A 21,052-nucleotide genomic window follows, 5' to 3' on the forward strand; every position below is an offset into this window, starting at 1 on the left:
ATTTAACATTTAATTAAAACAATATCCCTAAATTCTGTTTAGAAAAACTCCAGAAAATATTGATGCAGGTGTATAAAAATAATCTGAAAGCCCAATTTGACTCATATTGTGGCTAGATTTTACATAATATAAACAAAACAAATTAATAATTTTCTTATTTCAACATAAGAGACCTGGAGTAATCTGAAAAAATTCACATGAGAATGTTTCTTTTTGGATAAATAAAGGCAGATTGAAAATGTGTAAAAGGAAAATGAGAACAAAAATAAAATTGAGGGTAATCTGATGCTAAAAATTATCAAGGCATGAAAAACATTAATAGAAGTAATCCTTTTTTTTGAAGGTCAGTATATAGGTAATCATATTTCTATTGTTTATGAATGTAATGTAGCCAAAATGAAGTTCTGGGAATAAAATTAAAAATGCATTTCTAAGTTCATTAGGTATCTGTGTGGGAGAACAGAATGCTAATGTCTATATTTAATTGCAATTATAATTCTAGAATATTTTTGGTTTGGTCTCAGTAACTTATGTTTATGTGAAGCATAATTTGTAGAGAGGTAACCTCTTTTATCCAACGAGGTATAGTTGGGTAAAATGGACATGCTTGTCTGTGGAACACTGATCGCAATTCAAAAGCCAACTGACTATGGAAAACTAATATTGAAGATTTTGCAGCTGATTTCTAATTAGGACAGAGAAGCATTTAAAATATATAAACCAGTATACTTAGGTTTCAGAACTGAAGTTCATTTTGTGTCAGGAAACAAAGATCTCCATGTATGCTGATGCTGCTAGAAGGAAAGACCATCTTCAAATGTCCCAAGTACGAGGCTGTATGTATTTTGTCATCTCAAATGGTTTCAATGGTTTCCATTAGGAAAAAACCCTCTTTAAATTACAACCAGAATTCCTTCTCAAAATTGTTAGTTACAGAGGACTGTAAGGCTCCTGTTTTTGGACCATGAAACGTTTCCTAAAGGATCATCAAGGCTTTAAAGAAGACCTATACTTAGTAGTCCTGTTCCCAGACCCTGTGCCTCCCTGACTAGTAGAATTTCATATTTCGCTAGTGGCCTTAGGATTCTAACTGATTCAGCTGAGCAGATAGAAAGCATCAGTGTCAAATCTACTGCCAAGGCAAAAGCTCAAAGCATCATTACTGCCAGAAATGATCAACCCTAAAGGGAAGCACAAATGACACTATAATATTTGCCAAATAATCAAATGGTCTAATCTTCCTTATTTCACTTGAACTTATTCTGATTTCTCTACTTGCAGTTACTCTGTCATAAGTGGGAAGTCGGAAATTGTCAGCTCTAATCAGGCAAAGTCATGTATGCATGAGCATCAGAAAGAATTAAAATGTAGTATTTTTTATCCCTCTTGAAATGTTAGAAGAGGCTCCATAGAATGTTCTGGTCGTGGTTCATCTGTTGCATGATGCAGTGAAGGAACAGTATCAATTTTCAAACTTTACATGAGCTTTCAACATGCAGAAGATGGATTAAAAAATGAGATCAGAGCCCACATACTTAAACTGAATGTAAGATTAAGAAATAATAAGGAAACTGTTCTTTTGACTCCCATATATGAACAAAACCCCAGTGCAGCCGAAGGATTGTTTTGTGTATATTTAGGTTAAACACATAGGCTTCCCCTTCAATAGACTAACATATGTGTTTAACATTGGCAAGGAGGTACAGTCTGAAGTTACAGAAAATAAGTAATCTTGGAAGTTTATGTTTAGATTTGTTTTTCTTCCTACAGTAGAGCAACAGCTCAGGCATTATGAATGAAAGTTTTGATATCCAGACTTTCCCACCTCTTCCCTTCAGTAAGAATCAAACTGCCATTTAAATGAGGAAGTCATAGCCCATTTGAAGACAACACCTGAACAGAAAAATTCTATATTACCATCTAATTTTCTCTTTTAAAAAACACAGTTTAAAAGCGATTAAATATACTTAAATGTTTCTGCAGTTAAAATTCTTGCAGCCATGAAAACTGTTCTTGTATTCCTTCCTGCTCCTTATGTAGAGCGGTCCCTTGATTATCCAATTCTCCAGGATGCATTCATAAGAACAGTTATTACTACTCCACATTCACATATTTACGCCTACAACAGCCTGATTTTTTTCTTGTTCACTGACTGTGAACATGAACAGTTTTTTATGATTTTATAGGGCATAAATACTTAATCGTTCTCACTTCCAAACTTCTTCCAAGTTTGTGATCAACAGAGTATTCCCTGTGTAAAACCTTGTACTCATGAAGTTATCATTCTCATTGTCTGATAGAAAAATAATAATTTCACAGTCAGTAAAATCCTAAACAGTGCTGACAAAGTCATGGTTGTTTGAAAAAAAAAAAAAAAAAAAAAAAAAAAAAAGATACAAATTAACTGAATAGGAACAAGTCATGCAAGAGATTGACAAAGTGCTGTGTCAACATTATTCTAAAATGGTCAAAACTAATGGGAGTATAAACCTCTAAAAATAAATACAACCCACAGTATACTAATATTGTAGTTCTAAAGTTACTCACGTCTGACATCTTTCACTTGATAGTGTGAGAACAGATAAAAGAAGTCATTTTAGAGGTGTCATCAATTTTGTGAACTGTTGTTATGCAAGGGGTTTCTATAATATGTAGACTGTAGCTGGTGCTTTCGCTTTAGTCTCTGAGGCAAGGTCAAGGCTACCAATGCCAAAATTGTACAGTTTCAATATTCCTAAAGAGGTTCATGTGTCCTTTAGAATAAGTTGGGCAGCTTTAGACACTATTCAAGACACCCCGGGGATTAATAACTTCAGGAGACTGGATCTTGCTGAAATTAACACAGTAGAGTCAGCTAATTAATAGTACTGTACATACCAAAGCAGAGATGTAACGTTTTTAACTATCGGTCCAAATGTGGTTATTTATGGTGTTTTTTATGTGTACTGATGGATTTAGAAAAGAATCTTTCCAAATTGATTTCTTTTTTCCTACAAAATATCATAAAAATGCTCTCTTGTCATTTAATTAATAATAGATAAAAAAGATGGAGTGCTGCATTAAATTTACACCATGTATGTCTATATTTAACCTTGACAACAGAAGCCCCTATTTCAGAATCATAAAAAGAAATAGACATTTTTGAGTATAATACATCTGGCCTATTTTAAATACTTATTTTAGGTTAAGATGATGTTTTTGAAGCATGTACTTTACTAACTTGAAAGCGAGCTTAGGGTTACTAATTCAGATGTGAACATCTGCGATGGTGGAACAAATTACTTTTTCAAAAATTCTTAGAATTAATAACAGAAAATGTTTAAATAATATTTTGGGCTTTTAAAAGTCTTTGCTATGAATCCAAATGTTTCCAAGCACTACTGTGACATAATATAAAACATTCCTTCTACAACAAAATCACCAGTCCCCAGCATCTTGCATGATACCACTGTTTCTATTATAGATGTTAATTCTTGTGGTTCAACATTAAGAACATACATACAGTTCAACATTTCAAAATATCCATCAAATGGAAGAAAATAGAATTGAAGAATGAAATTAAAACTTGGCTTTTTACTAAAAATAAACACATTTTCATATGAAGGATTTTCAGGAAATGCTGGTTACCAATTAAAATTCCAGATCCCTTTTGATACTTTTAATGACATTTCTTCCACATGAAGAAAGATGAAAAAAATTTGCTATAGAAATTGATCAGAACAAGGATTTTTGTCTGAAAAGTAACACAATAATATTTCTAATGACTTCTTACTCTGACTTCTTCCAGTTTATTGGAATCTAATTCTCTCTTTTCTGTCTTCAGAGGAAACTCCTGACATAATACTTGATAAAATACTAGGACTAGTTTTACAGCAATGGCAACCTCAGCTACTGTGCCTTTTTTTTTTTTTTTCTTCAGAAAAAACACCCCAAACTATCAAAATATGTTACAGATTAAAAAAATAAAGACTTTATGATTACCTGTGTCCATTCATTAGTTTGAGGGTCATATGCTTCCATAGTGTTCAGGTATGTTTGACCATCATAGCCACCTACTGCATATAATTTGTCACCAAGAAGACAGACACCAACAGCATCTCGAGGCATACTCAGTGGAGCCACCATTGTCCATGTATCAGTCTTTGGATCATACCTGAGGAAATAGAAATGAAACGGAATGTCCAAGAAGAAGATAAGTATCAATTCATGCTGATCTTCTCTGGACTTGAATATAATATTATTTTTTTTCTGTGGGAAAAAAAATCTGTCAGCATTCTATCCAAAAATATACTTCCTAACAGCAAAAAGATAACATATAGATTTATTGTGTTCCCATTTCAAACCTTTAAATGTTGATCAGGAATGCTTGCTCAGCTAACCTTTTGGAATAAAATATTTGTGGGGTAAGGTGTCATAAAAAAAGAGATTGGAGAAGAATATAAGAGCAATATCTGGTTGTGTGTATATTTATATATATATATATATATTTAAATAGGATATTTTTGTAGCATATTAAGAATATTCTTTCTCAATTTATGTTTAATTTTAATTTATAAAATTATACTATACAATATTCACAGATAGAAAACCTCCCTAAGAATTCAGGGCATATGCTTAACTTCATGAGAGTTAGACTTTCCTCCTGATATTTACTCAGGTGATGAGACTAATACTGTTTTTAAGATATATTCACCACAGAATTCTTAAAACTGAGAGCAAAATGCTTTTAGTATAATGACAGAAATTAAAAAATTAAACATTTAGCCTAAGCCATTAATTTAGATGTTCATTAACAATATAAAAATCAGTTCGTTTGAGAAGCGATTCCATTGTATCTATTTTAGACATTTGTAACACAGAAATTAATCACCTTTTGATAGTGCCTCTCAGTTTGATACTAAGAATGTCTGGAGTATTAGGTTAAACTAGATGCCTCATTTTAGATGACAGATACTACTAAAATAGAATACTGTAGCACAGTGTAATAGAATTAATTTAATCTGTACTTAAGCACCTCTATTACGTAGTAGAATCACTTGATAACTAGTGGAGAAAATAAACATTTTAAGGTTTTGAATCTGTTGATGAACTTTAGTAATTTGCTTAAGTGTAAGGTAGATCACACTTTGGGAATAATAATTTCTCTAAAATAATTGCAAAGGAAATCTATAATGGCTAAAAATCTTATTTATTTACAAGTTCTGTACTATATTGATATATAAAACAAGGCATCAAATCATATTCTCCTACACCTTCAAGAAACAGTATGAGCTATAAGTTCATTTTCTGGGGTGAAGTCAAGTTCTTTCAACGTATTCTCTTGTACTCTAAACTTTATTAACTAGAAGTTGATAATCATACCTAAATTTGTATATATTCTTTACAAAAAGGAAAATTACAGGTTTTTACTACAAAAGCTGACCATAAGAGCACCTGTAACTCTTTCAATCATTCATATTTTCAATAAGGAAAACTGTTTGAAGTCCCATGTTGAACAATGGAAAATTCTGAACTTTTAAAATATAAATATAAATACTGCAACAACAATGTTACAGTGATTTGCTTGTAACTGCCTTTTGGTTCAAATATATGACCTTCAGATTGGACAATAGCAGGATTGTCTTTAATCTTGATTAAATTGTTCTTGGAAGCTAAATACATTTTGGGAAAAAATCCTACTCATCTACTGGCTGCTAATCATTCTGGCTTTATGGGGTCTTCTCACAAAATAACATGCTAAACGTTTGTGTACTAATTTTTATGTCCAAAATATCATTGATTGTGTTGTTATTTTTTCTTTCTTTTTCTAGATTTTCTATATTTTATTTATACACATTCTTTAATTTTTCTATCTTTCCTTAAGATGTTTTGAGTTAAATATCTAGATATGTGTCAAATATCTTAAAACTTGAGAGGAAAATTCTTTAAAACAATGCTTTAAGATGTGGAAGGAAAATGTATATGCAATGAAAAAAAAAAAAAAATTGAATGGATCTTTTCAAAGATTGTGTAACTTTTTCAGCAACAACATTGTATGCCTCTAGCTGAGAGAGTTACCAACCAGTGAAAAGCATCAACATGCACTGTATCTTCACCTGCCTACAGGCAATAAATTTTAATAGACTCCTTGGTACACTTCACTTGAATTAAAAGGGCCAAGGTTAGGAGGTGCAAAAGCAGGGAAACTAAATGCAAATGACATCTTTGGACCTTATATATATATATATATATATATATATGTATATACAATTATGCAAAGCTAAACAGAATTCTTGTACCACAATTCTGTCAACAAAATAGAATTGCACAAGAACTTGTTTTTTGTAATTGCCAGGAAAATGTCTGAGATTTCTTATATCCTTTCTTCTAATAAAAACAACTGTACAGTTCACCTTTATAATAACTAGGTATGCCCTAGGGTGAAAAGGATTATGACGAAAGTTCCTGAATGTGAAAAGAAATAAATTTGACATCAAGGTGAGACAAAGGAGAAAAACTATACATCACTTGCTTATGATTTTAATAGATGTCAAGTCTTGAGTAACATTTGGAAAAGAAAGCTACTTTATAAAATCTGCCAAAATATCTGCAAAATATACTTCTTAAATAGGAGCCAGCTATTTTACTTTTTAAAAATAATACAACATTGTCTTTTCCCAGCTTCTGAAGAGCAAACACAGCTATTATTTTATGTTTGAATCCCTAGGAAATTCTTTACAATTACACCAACCTTAGAAGAGTTCAAACTGGGAGTCCCAATTACTATTGAGCAGGATTTTAGCAGTAACATTTAAAAAACACATTATCTGCCCTCACTAGATTTACATAATCTCAAAAATAAATTTTCAAACAATTTGTCTGGTTTGACAGTCTTCCAGGAGCAAATTGGTACTCCAATAAAGCACATCCTATCAGGCTATATCAGAATGACAAAATGACGGAAACAGAAACTCATTCCTGAAGAATGGACTTAGCTTAAAAAGATGCCTTAGATATTCTTTCAGAGAGACATAAAATAACTTACCATAATAGACCTCATTATCACTTACTAGTCTTTGGTTTCCCAAGTTATTGAGATGTTTTTATTTTTTTGAAAATTATGTATTAATTTTGAATGTAAAAACAGACACACTAAGTCACATTTCTGTCACCTTATAAACTTATCAGTCACTGAGAGGGTCATGAGAGTTTTTTCATGTTTGTTTTCATAGAGTCCACTGGTTAGTTGACATCTATTCTATGCAAGTTCTGATTTCTTAGTCCCAACTTTTAGTCTGGAAGCTAACTGCCCATGAAGTACATTATCCACATTTTTTGCTATCAGTGCAAAAATACCTAGACAAGGAACACTATATAATGTCATTCAGATACCAGTACATAAAACAGGTTAAGGATATGTGGTTTAGTTTGCTGTTGCAATCCCCTCTGAGAAAGACAAATATGATATGATGGGGTTTGTCTTCAACATCAGAAGAGTTTTCTTCTCAGACCAAACAATGAAAGAAAAGCTCCCTTACAAGTACCAATAAACAGAAGTAGCTGGAGAGATTTCCTACTTATTGTTGCTAGCAGTCTTAATATAAATTTATATAAATGAAAATTCTGGTTATTGTTCCTTATAAATAGAAGCCCACAAGGATGGCACCTGTAAGTACAGGCATCATGGGATTTCTCTGATGAACTTTCCATCTGTTGGAGTTGAGAAGTGTTTGGCAGTATGTGATCTTTGCTTACATACAGTAGAGATGGGAATGAGTTTGAGACTGAGCAAAATCATATGGATAACATAAGGAGTAAGTTTTAGCTTCTAATTTTGGATGACATATTTAGTAACTGTAAATGCCAAGCCAGATTCAGCAGAAGCAATAACTGACATTCAATTAAAGTTTAACTCCTTCAGAAAATAAATAATGTCTTCCAGCACCTTGTATGTTAAAATAAACTAACTATTCAAACATATCTACTTAACCTTTGCAACCAGTGCAAGAGTATGGAGAGTATGTTATTCTTATTTTATAGCAGACAGAAACAGTAAAAAGTCAAACCTTCATGAAACATTTGAAGAGTATCTTCAAATTCAATGCTATAATCACTCCAACTCTGCCCTACTGCCCTACTAGATATTCTTGAATTTGCAGAATATCCACTCGCAAAATTCAGGGTACTCTAAACGCAGTGTATAATGCTTATATGAACACATCAGGAAGTGGCAGTTGTGCTGAAGGAAGCAATGTCATGTACTGTAAATAGCCATCACTAGCCTTTCTATATTGCTTCTTTGCTCAGCTATGTTTTTAGAATTACACAATACTTATAAACACAATTTGGTGTCATAAAATTGTTTCAAGTTTGAACTTTTATCTCTGGAAAGCTTAGTTTATGATTTCAACATGTAATATCATGCCTTAAAAGCAAAGATTTCTTAAATGAGATGTGAAAAGAGTGGATTTTTGTCCATGCTAATATAGAACAGTACTGTGAAAAAAAGGAAAAGTAAATAACCCTCAAAGAAAATGTGTTCTACAAACTTCTGTGGAATTTTTGAAGTAAATAATAATTTGGCAGTTCTTTGGGTAAAAGTATCTGTTTAATTTTACCATCACTTAGCTAAGAAAATGATGCTACTGGTCATTACTTTGTATTCACAACATGTATGCACAATTGAATACCTTTCTACATAGTCCAGCAGTCGGGAACAATGGTTAGAAGCAGGAGCATCGTGGCCTCCAACTGCATAAAGAAAACCATCACATGTCGCCACTCCTACACCTCCTCTTCTCTTACACATAGGAGCACACATATTCCATTTATTTGTGTGAGGATCATAATATTCCATTGAACTCAAACATGAACTTCCGTCCCGACCTCCAATGGAATATAACCTAAGAAAGCCCACAGAAATAAAAATGTTAATAAATCAAGAGCTTGGAACTGTAGAAATAAATAAATAAATACATAAACAAACAAATAATTTTTATTTTTTTTTTTTAAAGAGGAGCATCTGGGGTTTTTTATATGACATTAGGAAACAGGGGGAAAAAAAAAAAACAAACAAACAAAAACCAAAAAAACCCCACAAACAAACAAACACAAAAACCAAACAAAAAAACCACAACCCAAAATTCTCAAAATCATGTGAAAGTCATATGGTCAGCAAACACAAAAGATTTTCATATTATTACCAAATTCACATACTACTTAGTGCTTTGCCCACCTGAATAGAAAGGAAGATATTTTCTTTCTGGTAATGGATATTTTCATTCTTTGATTGCATATAGTGCCAAGAATGCCATAAGTGACATACAGATTTGCCTCTATAGATTTATAAATCATGTAAACATTGTTGCTGCCTTACTGCTCATCATCTGCGAGATAGACATGAAAGTGCTAACTTATAATTGGTAATCCAGACAAATAAGAAATATGCAATTATATTTCCATATATACAATCATAGTTTCTCTGTGTTTTTATCATGCATCAAAGTGGTGGGAATTAGTCTGACAACTGCCGTCCTGTATTTTAACATTCCGTCTTGTAAAATTCTTTAATACTGAAGAGATCCACAAGCTTCTAATTCTCTGTTCTCAAAAAAAAAAAAAAAAAAAAAAAAAGCTAGCAAGAAAAAGAAGTACTGCATAAATTCTGTATGCGAAAGTGCAAACCATATGATTGACTGTAGTCAGTCTTTGATCTAGTATTCAGCCTATTCCACATACAAAACTATCAATGGGGTGCTCGTGTCCAGAATGAATTTTACACTTACAACATAGTAATCAAATATGCAGCGCATTGCAGAAAAGAATATCACATTATGTTTTAAACATGTATTTTTAAAAGTATTACCTCAGTTTCAAGGATCTTGATTATACTGAGGAAAAGTCTTGCCCACACTAACATTAACATGTCTACTCAGCAAGTAAGAAAATAATACCCCCAGGCACCGTTTGTCGATTTTCTTCATCTGAATATGTTATGAAGGTTGAGTTCTGTAGGGAAGCCATGGAAAACTTCTGAAAATATTTTAAATTTGAAATGGCAAAAATGTGGTTTAACGAAAAATATGTTGTGTTTGTCACTATCTGCAGGCAAGAAACTTGTTTCCTTCCTTCCTTTATAATGGTTCCCAGGAGGAAACAGTTCTGATTGTTCTTTCCCACTATTACCATGCTATATTCATTTCTTATATTAATCCTTTTGCAGTCTGTTGCCTTTTCTACAGTGCCTGGAGATTAACTAATAGAAACACAGGCTATTTAAAGTCCAACCACTGAGCAATTTAGGATGCAAAAGCTGTCTGTCTGAAGCAATTATTCATTTGGAAGCAGTTACTGTCCTAAGCGCTCCATGAATTCAGAGCTAGTTAAATGTTCATTTACCATTACATGTCATTGGCATGGATGCTGATGAATAAGGAAATACTGTACTACCACTAGATATGTCACATTAGCCATAGAATATTTTGGTACTACCTGAGCGACAAGCTTGTGTTCTGCTCAAGTATCCAGGAGAATTCAGACTCCTCTATGAGAGACATTAAAGCAAATACACTTTTTCTGCAACTCTTTATGTAGATCCAGCCCCAAGACATTTACCTTTCTATATGATTAACAGGTGAGATCCAAGTCAACATTAAGACATCTACATATAAGTGTTGGGTGTCTACAGTGCCTAAATTGCTGTTATGCTCAGGGTAATTGGCCAAGCCTAAAGGAACAATTTGGTTCACCACCCATAACCAATGTTTTTTTTTCTTCAGCATACAATAAGAACTGCAAAACAACACTAAAAACATTTTAAACATGTGATCCAAATACATTTACATAATTATAAATGTGAATATAAGCATTTACATATAGGTTTCTGCAAGGATGTTATCTTTATTTTCAAAGATAGGGCTTGGTTCAGCTGCCCACAGTGATAAAACATTATTTGTGACATCTAGAGTGCGGTGACATTCCCTGCAAGCTGGCAGATATGACAAAGACTACACAAGGAGAAACATGCGTGATTGCTGGAGGTCAAGTAGGCTATTCCTGAGACAATTCAAGTGGCAATAGACAATTACATGTAGGTAAGTTAACTGATCCCTAATTTTCAAATAGATGTCTAATTAAATATTTGGACACTAAAACACCTCACACAATTTTTAAAAATGCAAACTACTAACACCTGCGCAGAGTTCAGTGTGAATAATCATGTGTTCCCCTAGCCTAAATACCTGCCACGTTGTTTATTTCCTCTGGCATTAGAAGTTCCATTGTCTTTGAACTGAAATAAATCTATAAACTGATACTTCCACATTGAAAGTGAAGCACACTTTTTCATTCCTCTTTTTCAATTACAACACTTAGTAAAATATAGCTAAAGGCATTCCTGAGTTTCTGGAAAAGAAACAGAAAACATTGTTCATAATTGATAAGTTTCAGCAAGAGATAGGGACCACCAGTTTTTATTAAAATGCTCTAATCCATTCAAAACAAAACAAAACTAAGTTTGAATCTGTTCATATCTTGGTAAGGAATAATTCATAAAACTAACAGTAAAATTTTATTTCAAAGAGGTGTATTTCAGAAAAATGGAAGCTTGAAACTGAGTAATAGTTTTAAAGTTGTAGTTGTGGTTGAACCTTAACACCTCATTCGGTAGTCCCAAATGTCCAAAATGACTCTGAAACCAGTGCTGAACATTCAGGATACTGTACAGCTAACTGAAACTTTTTAAATTCTTACCATAGAATCACAGAATGGTTTGGATTGGAAGCAACCTTAAAGATCAGCCAACCCCCCTGCCACAGGCAGGGACACCTTCCACTAGGTCAGGTTACTCAAAGGCCCGTCCAACCTGGCCTTGAACACTGCCAGGGAGGGGACAGGCACAGCTTCTCTGGGCAACCTGTTCCTGTGTCTCACCACCCTCATGGTAAAGAATTTATTCTTTATAGTTAATCTAAACCTACTCTCTTTTCTTTTACCCCTCATCACTACACTCCCTGATAAAGAGTCCCTTACCATCTTTCTTGTAGGCCCCCTCTAAGTACTGGAAGGCTGCTATAAGGTCCCCCTGGAGACATCTCCTCTCTAGGTTGAACAATCCCAACTCTCTCAGCTTGCCCTCATAGGGAAGGTGCTCCAGCCCCCTGATCATCTTTGTGGCCCTCCTCTGGACCCTCTCTAGAACGTCCATGTCCTTATGTTAGGGTCCCAGAGCTGAAGACAGTACTTCAGGTGGGGTCTCACGAGAATGAACTACAAGGGAAGAATCACCTGCATCAACCTGCTGGCCACACATCTCTTGATGCCACCCAGGACACTGTTGGCTTTCTGGGCTATAAGCGCACATTGCTGGTTCATAGTCAGTTTTCAATTCACTAATACTCCCATTTCTTTCTCCTCAGGGCTGTTTCCAATCCACTCTTCACCCACAAGTCCAGGTAGATGACATCAGTTGCTCTTCCCTTATGCACTAATGTGGCAATCCCATTGTAGAAGGCCACCAGATTCGTAGGCATGATTTGCCCTTAGTTCAATTATTTTGGCTGTCACCAATGACCTCCTTATTTTTCATGTTCCCTAATGTATTTTCCAGGAGGATCTACTCCATAATCTTGCAGGGCACAGAGGTGAGACTGAGTGGCCTGTAGTTCCTTTTTTCCTTTTTTAAAATTGGAGATTATTTCTCCCTTTTTCCATTCAGTGGGAACTTTACTAGACTGCAGTGATTTCTCTAATATGATGGATAGTGGCTTAGCTACTTCATCCACCATTTCCCTCAAGACTTACAGGTGCATTTCTTCAGGTTCCATGGACTTCTGTACCTTCAGGTTCCTTAGATGGTCTCAAACCTGATCTTCTCCTACAGTGGGTGGTTCTTCGTTCTCCCACACCCTGCCTTTGACTTATGTGTCTTGGGCAGTGTGGCTGGAGCACTTGCCGGTGAAGACAGAGGAAAAAAATTGAGTACATCAGACTTCTCCATGTTCCAGGTAACCAGGTCTCCTGTTCTCTTCCAAAGAGGTCCTACATTTTCCCTAGCCTTCCTTTTATCACTGATGTACATAGAGAAACTTTTCTAGTTGCCTTTGATGTCCCTGGCAGATATAATTCCATTAGGACTTTGGCCTTCTTAACCCGATCCCTGACTGGTCAGACAGTTCATCCCTCTGCGGATGTTTGATCTCAGGCAGCAGCCAGATGGCACGTGGCCGGCCCTTAATCTCCCCTCCCCCCTCTAGTAAGATAGGGGAGGCACAAAAGAAGAGAATTCATGGGTTGAATAACAAAAAAGAATTTACTAAATATAACAAGAGAACAACAGGAAAAATAGTGAGTTCAAAAATAAAATGGGTAAAATGCAGCAGTGGCTTACTGAACACGATGACCGCCCCCCACAGCAGCAATACCAACAGAGGAGCAGACGGCGTGTGCCAGTCCCCAGCAAAAAAACAAGAGAGCCACTTGCCCACCTGGGCATGACATCACATGGTATGAAATACTCCAATGAAAATTAACTCCATCCTGGTCAAAATCAGGACACCCTCCCAGGCTACCTGTCCTTGCTTCCACCCTCTATAGGCTTCCTTTTTGTTTCTGAATTTCTCCAGTAGCTCCTTGTTCATCCATGCAGGCCTCCTGGAATTCTTACCTGCCTTCTCTTTGATGGAATGCTTCGCTCCTGAGCTTGGAGGAGGTGATCCTTGAATAACAACCATTTTTTTGAACCCCTCTTCCCTCCAGGGCTTTATCTCCTGTTACTCAGCCAAGCAGATCCCCAAAGAGGCCAAAGTCTGCTCTCATGAAGTTCAGGATACTGAGCTTGCTGTTTGCCCTCCATGCTACCCCAAGGATCTTGAACTCCACCATTTCATGTTCACTGCAGCCAAGGCTGTCCTTAGGCTTCACATTCCCCACCAGCCCCTGGATTGCTTATGACCTGTGTTGTCCCTCCAAAGGATATCAGGGTGGTTGAAGTCCTCCATGAGGATCAGGGCTTGTGAATGTGAGGCTGCTCCTATCTCTGTATGGAGGGCTTCACCCACTCAGTCTTCCTGGTGGGGTGGCCTGTAGCAGATCCCCACTATAATGACTCCTGGACTCCTAGAGGGTTACACCCCCTCCTTGTCTTCCCTGTCTGTTCTTCTTAAGGAGCCTGTATTCCAACACTCCAGTCATAAAAGCCTTCCCACCACATCTCCATGATGCCAATAAGATCACAGCTCTGCAGGTGTGTGCACGTCTCTTGCTCCACTTGTTTATTCCCCATGCTATGTGAGTTTGTATAGAGGCATTTAAGCTGGGTTCCCAATGAAGCTGACTTACTGGCTGGAATTCCAGTGTGCTGCTCTTCAGGTTCTCTCCTGTTGACCTGCAATCCCTCTCCAGGCTCCGGGCATCTATTATTGGCACTGGCATCAAACTGGTAGGAGTGGGATGGATTGAGGTTCCCCTCCACCAAGAGGCCCTCTTCAACAGCTTGGCAACCCTATGACTGAAGATGCTCTTCCCCTTCTCTGACAGATGGACACTATCTGCCCCCTGTAGACCATGTTCCTCAAACCAGTTACCATGGTCTAAGTAGCTGAACCCCTGGCTGTGGCACTAGTGCCATAATCAACTGTTATTTGTCAGATTTAACTGGTCCTTTCAAACCCCTTCTCTTTGACTGGGAGGATCGATCAGAAAACTACCTGTGCTCCAGAGTTCCTTACCACTGCTCCCAGGGCTCTGTAATCGTTCTTGATATGGCTCAGATTGTATCCCTGATGCCCATGTGAAAATATAGCAGCAGATAATAGTCAGTGGACTGTATGGGGCTCGGCAGTCTGTTGGTGACATCCCTGATACGAGCCCCCAGTAAGCAGTACACCTTTCTAGAGAGAGTGTTAGGCCAGCTGACGGGTGACTTCGTACCTCTCAGAAGAGACACGCTTGCTACTATCACTCATGGTCTTTTCTTAGTTATGCTGGCTGTTATACAGGGAGTAGATTGAGTTGCCTTACACAGCTCCAAAATCTCTCCTGATGTTATAGAGCTATTTAGTAGTCCAAAGATATTTAGTAAGATTCCTTCTTAGTGCTTAGGGTCTTATTTTATTAGATGACTTAGAATTAATCCATTTTTGCAGATTTGTCTTTCTTGGTAAGAGCTTATAGTAAAATTTTCTATAGGGAAAAGTACAACGCATTTTTTCTAAAAAAGCATGAAAACCTGGCATTACTGAGATCAGATATCAGTCCTGCATTTGCAAGAGCTACTCTTATGCTTCTTAACTATATTCAATTCTATTACTTCATTTACCAGGTACCACCTCTGCTCTGGATGATTTGTTGAAAATACTTGTAAATTGACTTTCCTTTTCATGTGCAAGTACATTCAGAAGTCAGAGATGAAAGATAATCCAGTGAGTCTGAAATTAAAAAATTCACGTTCCTTAAATTTTTCTTGGTTTATTAATTTCACATTGTTAATTTATATTTTTTTAGAAATTTTAACTTAATTTACATATTACTTCAATTAGCATCAAACACATAGCTCCATTTTTTCTATTTCTCCCAGATTACTGATATCTTTAGACTTCTTGTAGATGACATATCTCTTAATAGCTTTTGAGTACCTACAGTATTATAAGATTTTTATTTTTAACATTGTGCAATTAAAACGAAAGCTCAAGAGATAATCATAATCACAATCATGTAATAGTCATATCTTTATTAATTTTTGACTTGGGAATCTCTGTTAATTGAATAGCACCTCGTTTTGTATTCCATCAAAACTTTGGGATTCTATTAAATATTCTATATAATGGATTCTATTATATATGCTATACTGTTTAGAGGGGAAGATTGACAAGGAAAAGAAAGCATACAGTATTGAGTACTTTTATCTCCACTGATAACAATGAAAGTTTTGCCTGTGGAGATATTAGAGATTTCTATTCCCCATCATCTATATTTCAGCTTATTCAGACACTATGTGTACATATAAATTTAGACTAAACTCAGTCTCGTCTGAGCTGGAACTTTGTCTTTTCAGGGTTGGCCTTTTTTTTTCTGCATTAAGATGGATTGAGATTCCTAAACATTTATGTGTGTGTGTATATATATATATATATATATATATAAAATGTCTAGAAAGTGCAGGAGAGGTTTCAACCTAGAAGACAGGAAGTGTAATCATGTTTGGCTGGACTAAAAGCATTTATAACAGTGCTGTCATTAAAAACCTTTGATAACTAATCAGAAAAGCCATTTTTAATTCAGTTTGACAAGCCAACCTCAAAAGACAAGACTGCCTTTGATGTGAGGTAGTATTGTGAAAACAGTTGAATCATGCCTTTGCTGCATTTCTTAACAATGTTTTGCCTTTCAAAATTGTGAATATCAAAGACTATATCCAGTCTTTTGCTTAGGCCCTTTTGTACCCTTTTCTGCCCCTTCAGTGTGCCTGAAAGAGCAACAGAGGATTACTCTGCCACAAAGGGTATCTGCCTAGTAGAAGTGAGGGGAAGGTAATAATTTTCATCAGTGCCAGATTTCTGTATTGCTGAATCAGTCCATGCCCAATCTACGAATCAAACTGTTGGAGAGGAGAAACATCTATGCATGCTGACTTGGTTATGCCAATGAACAGGAGTTTGCTGGAAAATGTTGAAAAAATTATAATTTTCTGAATGGAAAGCATTAATGAAGTTTTATTTCTGTGTGTAAATTTGGAAGGGAATTTCATGTATTTGATGCAGTAATGGAGTAGTGGAGTAAAGTAAAAATACATACAGTTTGACCAAAAAAAAAAAAAAGTGAAGGGAAAAAGTGCCTGCAATTAAAGAAATAGGAACTACTGATAGAAAATATTGAGAGAAAAACACCCTTTGCATGTTTAATACCATTACAGCAAACTTACACTAGAAAGTATAATTTCCTAATAGAAAGAACCTGTTTCAAGTCAATGTAATTCTAATCAAAGTTATATGGGCTACATTATCTCTGCAAGACCAGTGACTGAATGCAGATCCTACAAGTTAAAAATGTTCTTGACTGTAACAGGCTATAAGATAGTGAAGGCAAAATAGTATTTGTAAATTAATAATTTTGTTAATTAATCAGCATGACCTTAAAGTCCTTTATTAGTTCTCTTATTATTTAAAAAAGATACAGTGAATTTGTTATTAAATAAGAAATTGTTACTGAACTCAGAATACTTTGTGCTAGACTGAGCTAATATAGTTATAATATTAATCTTCCTTGTGAGTTTAATAACTCTAGACCATAGAGCTGTTCCATTTTGTTCTGTCTCAGTATTCATTTATTGCATAATTTTGAGAAAAAAAATTTGAAATCTACACCTTTTTGTATTTTCCGCAGTAAAGGAATAATATTTTCAACATGTGTCCCCTTTTCCTTATAGTGGGAGGCAGAATAACTGCCTTTCTGAGAAAAGAGTTTGATCAAAAGCAGTGGTTAATAAAGAGCACATTCATAAAACATCAGCAGTGTCAAAACAGTCATAAAAAAACCTGAAATAACTTCTATGGGATTTAAATTAAGGTATAAATTTATTTATAGGTCAAAGTACGTTAGAGTAAAATTTAGTAAGAAAAGAGACAAGATTTTAAAAGTTTCTGTGAAAAAATTCTAAGGCTCAAAACTTTTGAGCTAGTCTTTAAAACGTATGTCATTCTTCCCATTGCAAAAGGGTTTTATAAAATTAGTTACATTTATGAAATGCCTAATGAGTAATTAATATAATCCTAAATCAAATTTCATATTACTTTTTAGTTGAGTAGATAATGTAAATTCTGTTATGGTGTTATGGAAACATACATGTGAAAGCATGAATTTTTTGACACGGAAAACCAGCTGTATGTCAGTAATAGCCAAAATACCCATGTCATTCATAAAATACTGATTTTAAAATATTTCTGTATTTATGGATGCCAAGTATAGCACTTTTCTTAGTTCAAATGGTTTAGCAGAAGAATAATGGAATCATCAATAAAACACAAGAGCAAAGAAAGCCTCAAGCAAAAAAAAACATGAAAAAAGTCTGCTCTGATGGGAAATATAATTGTTTCAGTCATACTTTCTTATCTTGTTATCTTGGCATGAAATTTTGAAGTGTTACTTTAGCTTTAAAAATCACAATTACAGCATATTAGTATTTTATTTATTTAACAATATTGAGCCAGTTCCCTAGTTTTTACTGAAGTATGAAAATTATCAGTGCATTACAATTATATTGATTACTTGAAAAAAAAAAAGTCTCAGATCATTTAGTCTGTGACCTCCACAATGAACTAATCTATCTCAATTCAGTGAATTCAACCAATAATGAAAGATTCAGCTGAAGTTGGTCTACCGAGTCAAAAGACATTTCATTTTACCCCAATATTAGTTATTAAGAAATTAATCAAGTTTCAAATTAGAAAAACAGAAATATCAGTTAACAGTGGAGATGTTGTAGTATTCTGTTCTGCTGAGTATAACAGGTATTTTTCATAGCTGCTGTAAGGGCTGTTGCCCATAAAGGTATCCAGCTGAGTATCAAATTAGATATTTAGCTTTCTTTAATTTCAGAAATACTTTTCCAGATTTACACATATGTGGAAATAAGAAAGTACATGTATACACATATGTGAATGTAATTGAAGTAAATGTCTTCATTTGGTCAGGAGAGTATCTCTAGACCCTCTGCACTGAACAAGGGCTCCCTTCAGGTCCCACCATACAGTCATTAGGTACTCTTTGAGACAGGCTGGGATTCTCATACTTCATCTCCCACTAAAGAATATAATTAAAAGCCATTCTTTCAGAATAATCCAGAATGGGGGATGCTAATATTTTTTACAGTTTTGACCATGACAGATAAGACAGTGGCTGCTGAATACTTTTAAAAGTCTGTGCTTAATTGTGGAGACTGCACAATTTAAAAACCGGCTGTGAATCTTTCTAGGAGTTATCCACACTGCCTCCTGCTGTCTACATTGGTACATATGTTACATTTAAAAGATTATTAGGAGTGACATGATTGCTTTTTCTTCTCAGATATTAGGACTGATTAAGTTAACTCACCATGTCTTCTTGGTCTGAAGTACCCTTACACACCTAAATGAACTATGTTATATTTATTATCCATGTAGAATTTGTTATTCATTACAACATTTACGGAAAGAAGAACAATGTAGTAAAGACAAAATGTTCCTTATTACAAAAACTGAATGGCAGACCTTACAGCAAATGACAGTCACACTAGCTGTATACCAGTCAACAGTCAGCTAGTCCAACATCTTGTTTGTGTGTGGGATGGATGAAGATAAGTGCATGGTGGGGTGTACACACTAAAAGATGTAGATGTGCAGTAAGCATTCAAAACAGAAATGTGGCCTAAACATCTGGGAGCCTGACCACAGTAATTCAAGAGAAAAAAGGCTGATCAAGTCCCACCCTGCAACACAGCAATGTCTTTAGCATCTGCAATGTTTCCTAATAATCACTTCGGTTCTAAAGAGCAACCTAGCTCTAATCCTAGCTGCATATGCATATATCTTGGACTGTAGGAAAAATATTGATTTTAGTGTAAAGTTTCATGATTTTTCATTGTCCTCTTCTAAGAGTCACATACATTTACCTACCTTGTATCTGTTCTAGCCTTTTTTAAGGCTAGCCTAGCCACATAAAATGAAGGAAGCCTGGACACACTCCTATTTTACAGGTTGGATGTAAAATACCGAGTTAGATCTTGCTTGAAAAAGAGACAATACGATGCATATTGAATCAAATTGCACATTCACTGTGCTGTACAGGACCTCTGCATAGGAAATATGAATTTGTGGGCAAAAGTACAAAAGATCAGACCAACGCACTGAATTACTAATAAGCTTTAATGATTCTGCTAAGAGAAAATGCCACAGATAGTTTATTATATGGTGCATGAAAGGCAAAGAAGCAGAACTCCTGGAGGAGGTTGTAATGGGCCACGCAATCAAGTTTTGTAGGTGGTTATATGAATGTAATACATTGCTAATTCTCTTGTGCTAACACTGAACTGCTATTAAGGACTTTGTGCAGTTATTAACCTTTGCTTCTGCGAGGTCAGTACACAGTGCATATACTCCTGTGAGTGACTGACTACGAGACAGTTTTGAGAACCTTTCTTGTGCACACACTAATTTGGTTTGAATTCTGCCATTTTCTTGAAAATTAAGTTTCAGCAAGCTAAATTTCTGATGTAGTGACAATGCACAATAGTCATAAGGGACATATAAAACTAAAGCAACTCTTATTTACCACAGGAACAATATTGATCTAAACCCCACAAGTTTCATTCCAGCTTTGTCTCATTAAATGACCTGAAAACAAAACATTCCCCTGCACATATGCCAATGTCTGTGTTGGCCAGCTCTTTGTGTTTCTTATTGAATATGAAAAAAAGAATAGCTGGAAAAGCTAGGATAATAATCCAGTTCATGGAAATCCATTGCTAAATGAATATAACTATTACAAAACCAGTGGGACTGAATGAATGTAACTGAATATAGATAAATAAATGCCTTTTTTTTAAAAAAAAAAACAAACACCAAAGCCAGTATTAAAGCCTTGCCACCTAACAAATGAAACTGAAAATGTAACAAATTAATTTGAATGGGTGTGAATGGACAAAGAGTAAATATGTATATGCATATGATTATTTTTTTTTTTTTTAATAATTGCTGTATTCTGTTTTTATGAATGGTTAAGCAGAATTAATAGAATGTGGAATCCATTCTCATTTTATCTGCTACAGTCATGCCACAGACAAAGTCTGACGTTACCAACTGATAGTAAATAATTTCATAAAGGGCACAACCACAAAACCACATTTTTATGTTGAACTGTCTTGCAATAAAAATATGAAAAGGGAATACATTGAAATCTCCGTGACTAAGGTAAACAAGAAAAAGGAAGAAAACCTAGTTTATGGACAAAGATGAGGCTTTTCAAACAACTCCAATATTAAACATGTTGGATTGGATTAAGAGGACCTATGTTTAGGGGTTTATGCTATTAAAAAAAAAACCCA

General features: G+C 35.0%; 1 protein-coding gene across 1 annotated transcript in view; it reads right to left on the reverse strand.

The window, feature by feature from the left end:
* Positions 1-21,052, reverse strand: part of KLHL1 (kelch like family member 1) — a 237,967-nt gene that overhangs the window by 51,838 nt on the left and 165,077 nt on the right. The window contains exons 8-9 of the mRNA XM_026867823.1: positions 8,670-8,882; positions 3,982-4,153 (exon numbers count right to left, since the gene is read on the reverse strand). Coding sequence (XP_026723624.1) covers positions 3,982-4,153; positions 8,670-8,882 — 385 coding nt within the window. The remainder of the gene's footprint in view (positions 1-3,981; positions 4,154-8,669; positions 8,883-21,052) is intronic.

Source organism: Athene cunicularia, assembly GCF_003259725.1.
Source record: "Athene cunicularia isolate RWA chromosome 1 unlocalized genomic scaffold, athCun1 chr1_part1, whole genome shotgun sequence".
Taxonomy (NCBI): Eukaryota; Metazoa; Chordata; class Aves; order Strigiformes; family Strigidae; genus Athene; species Athene cunicularia.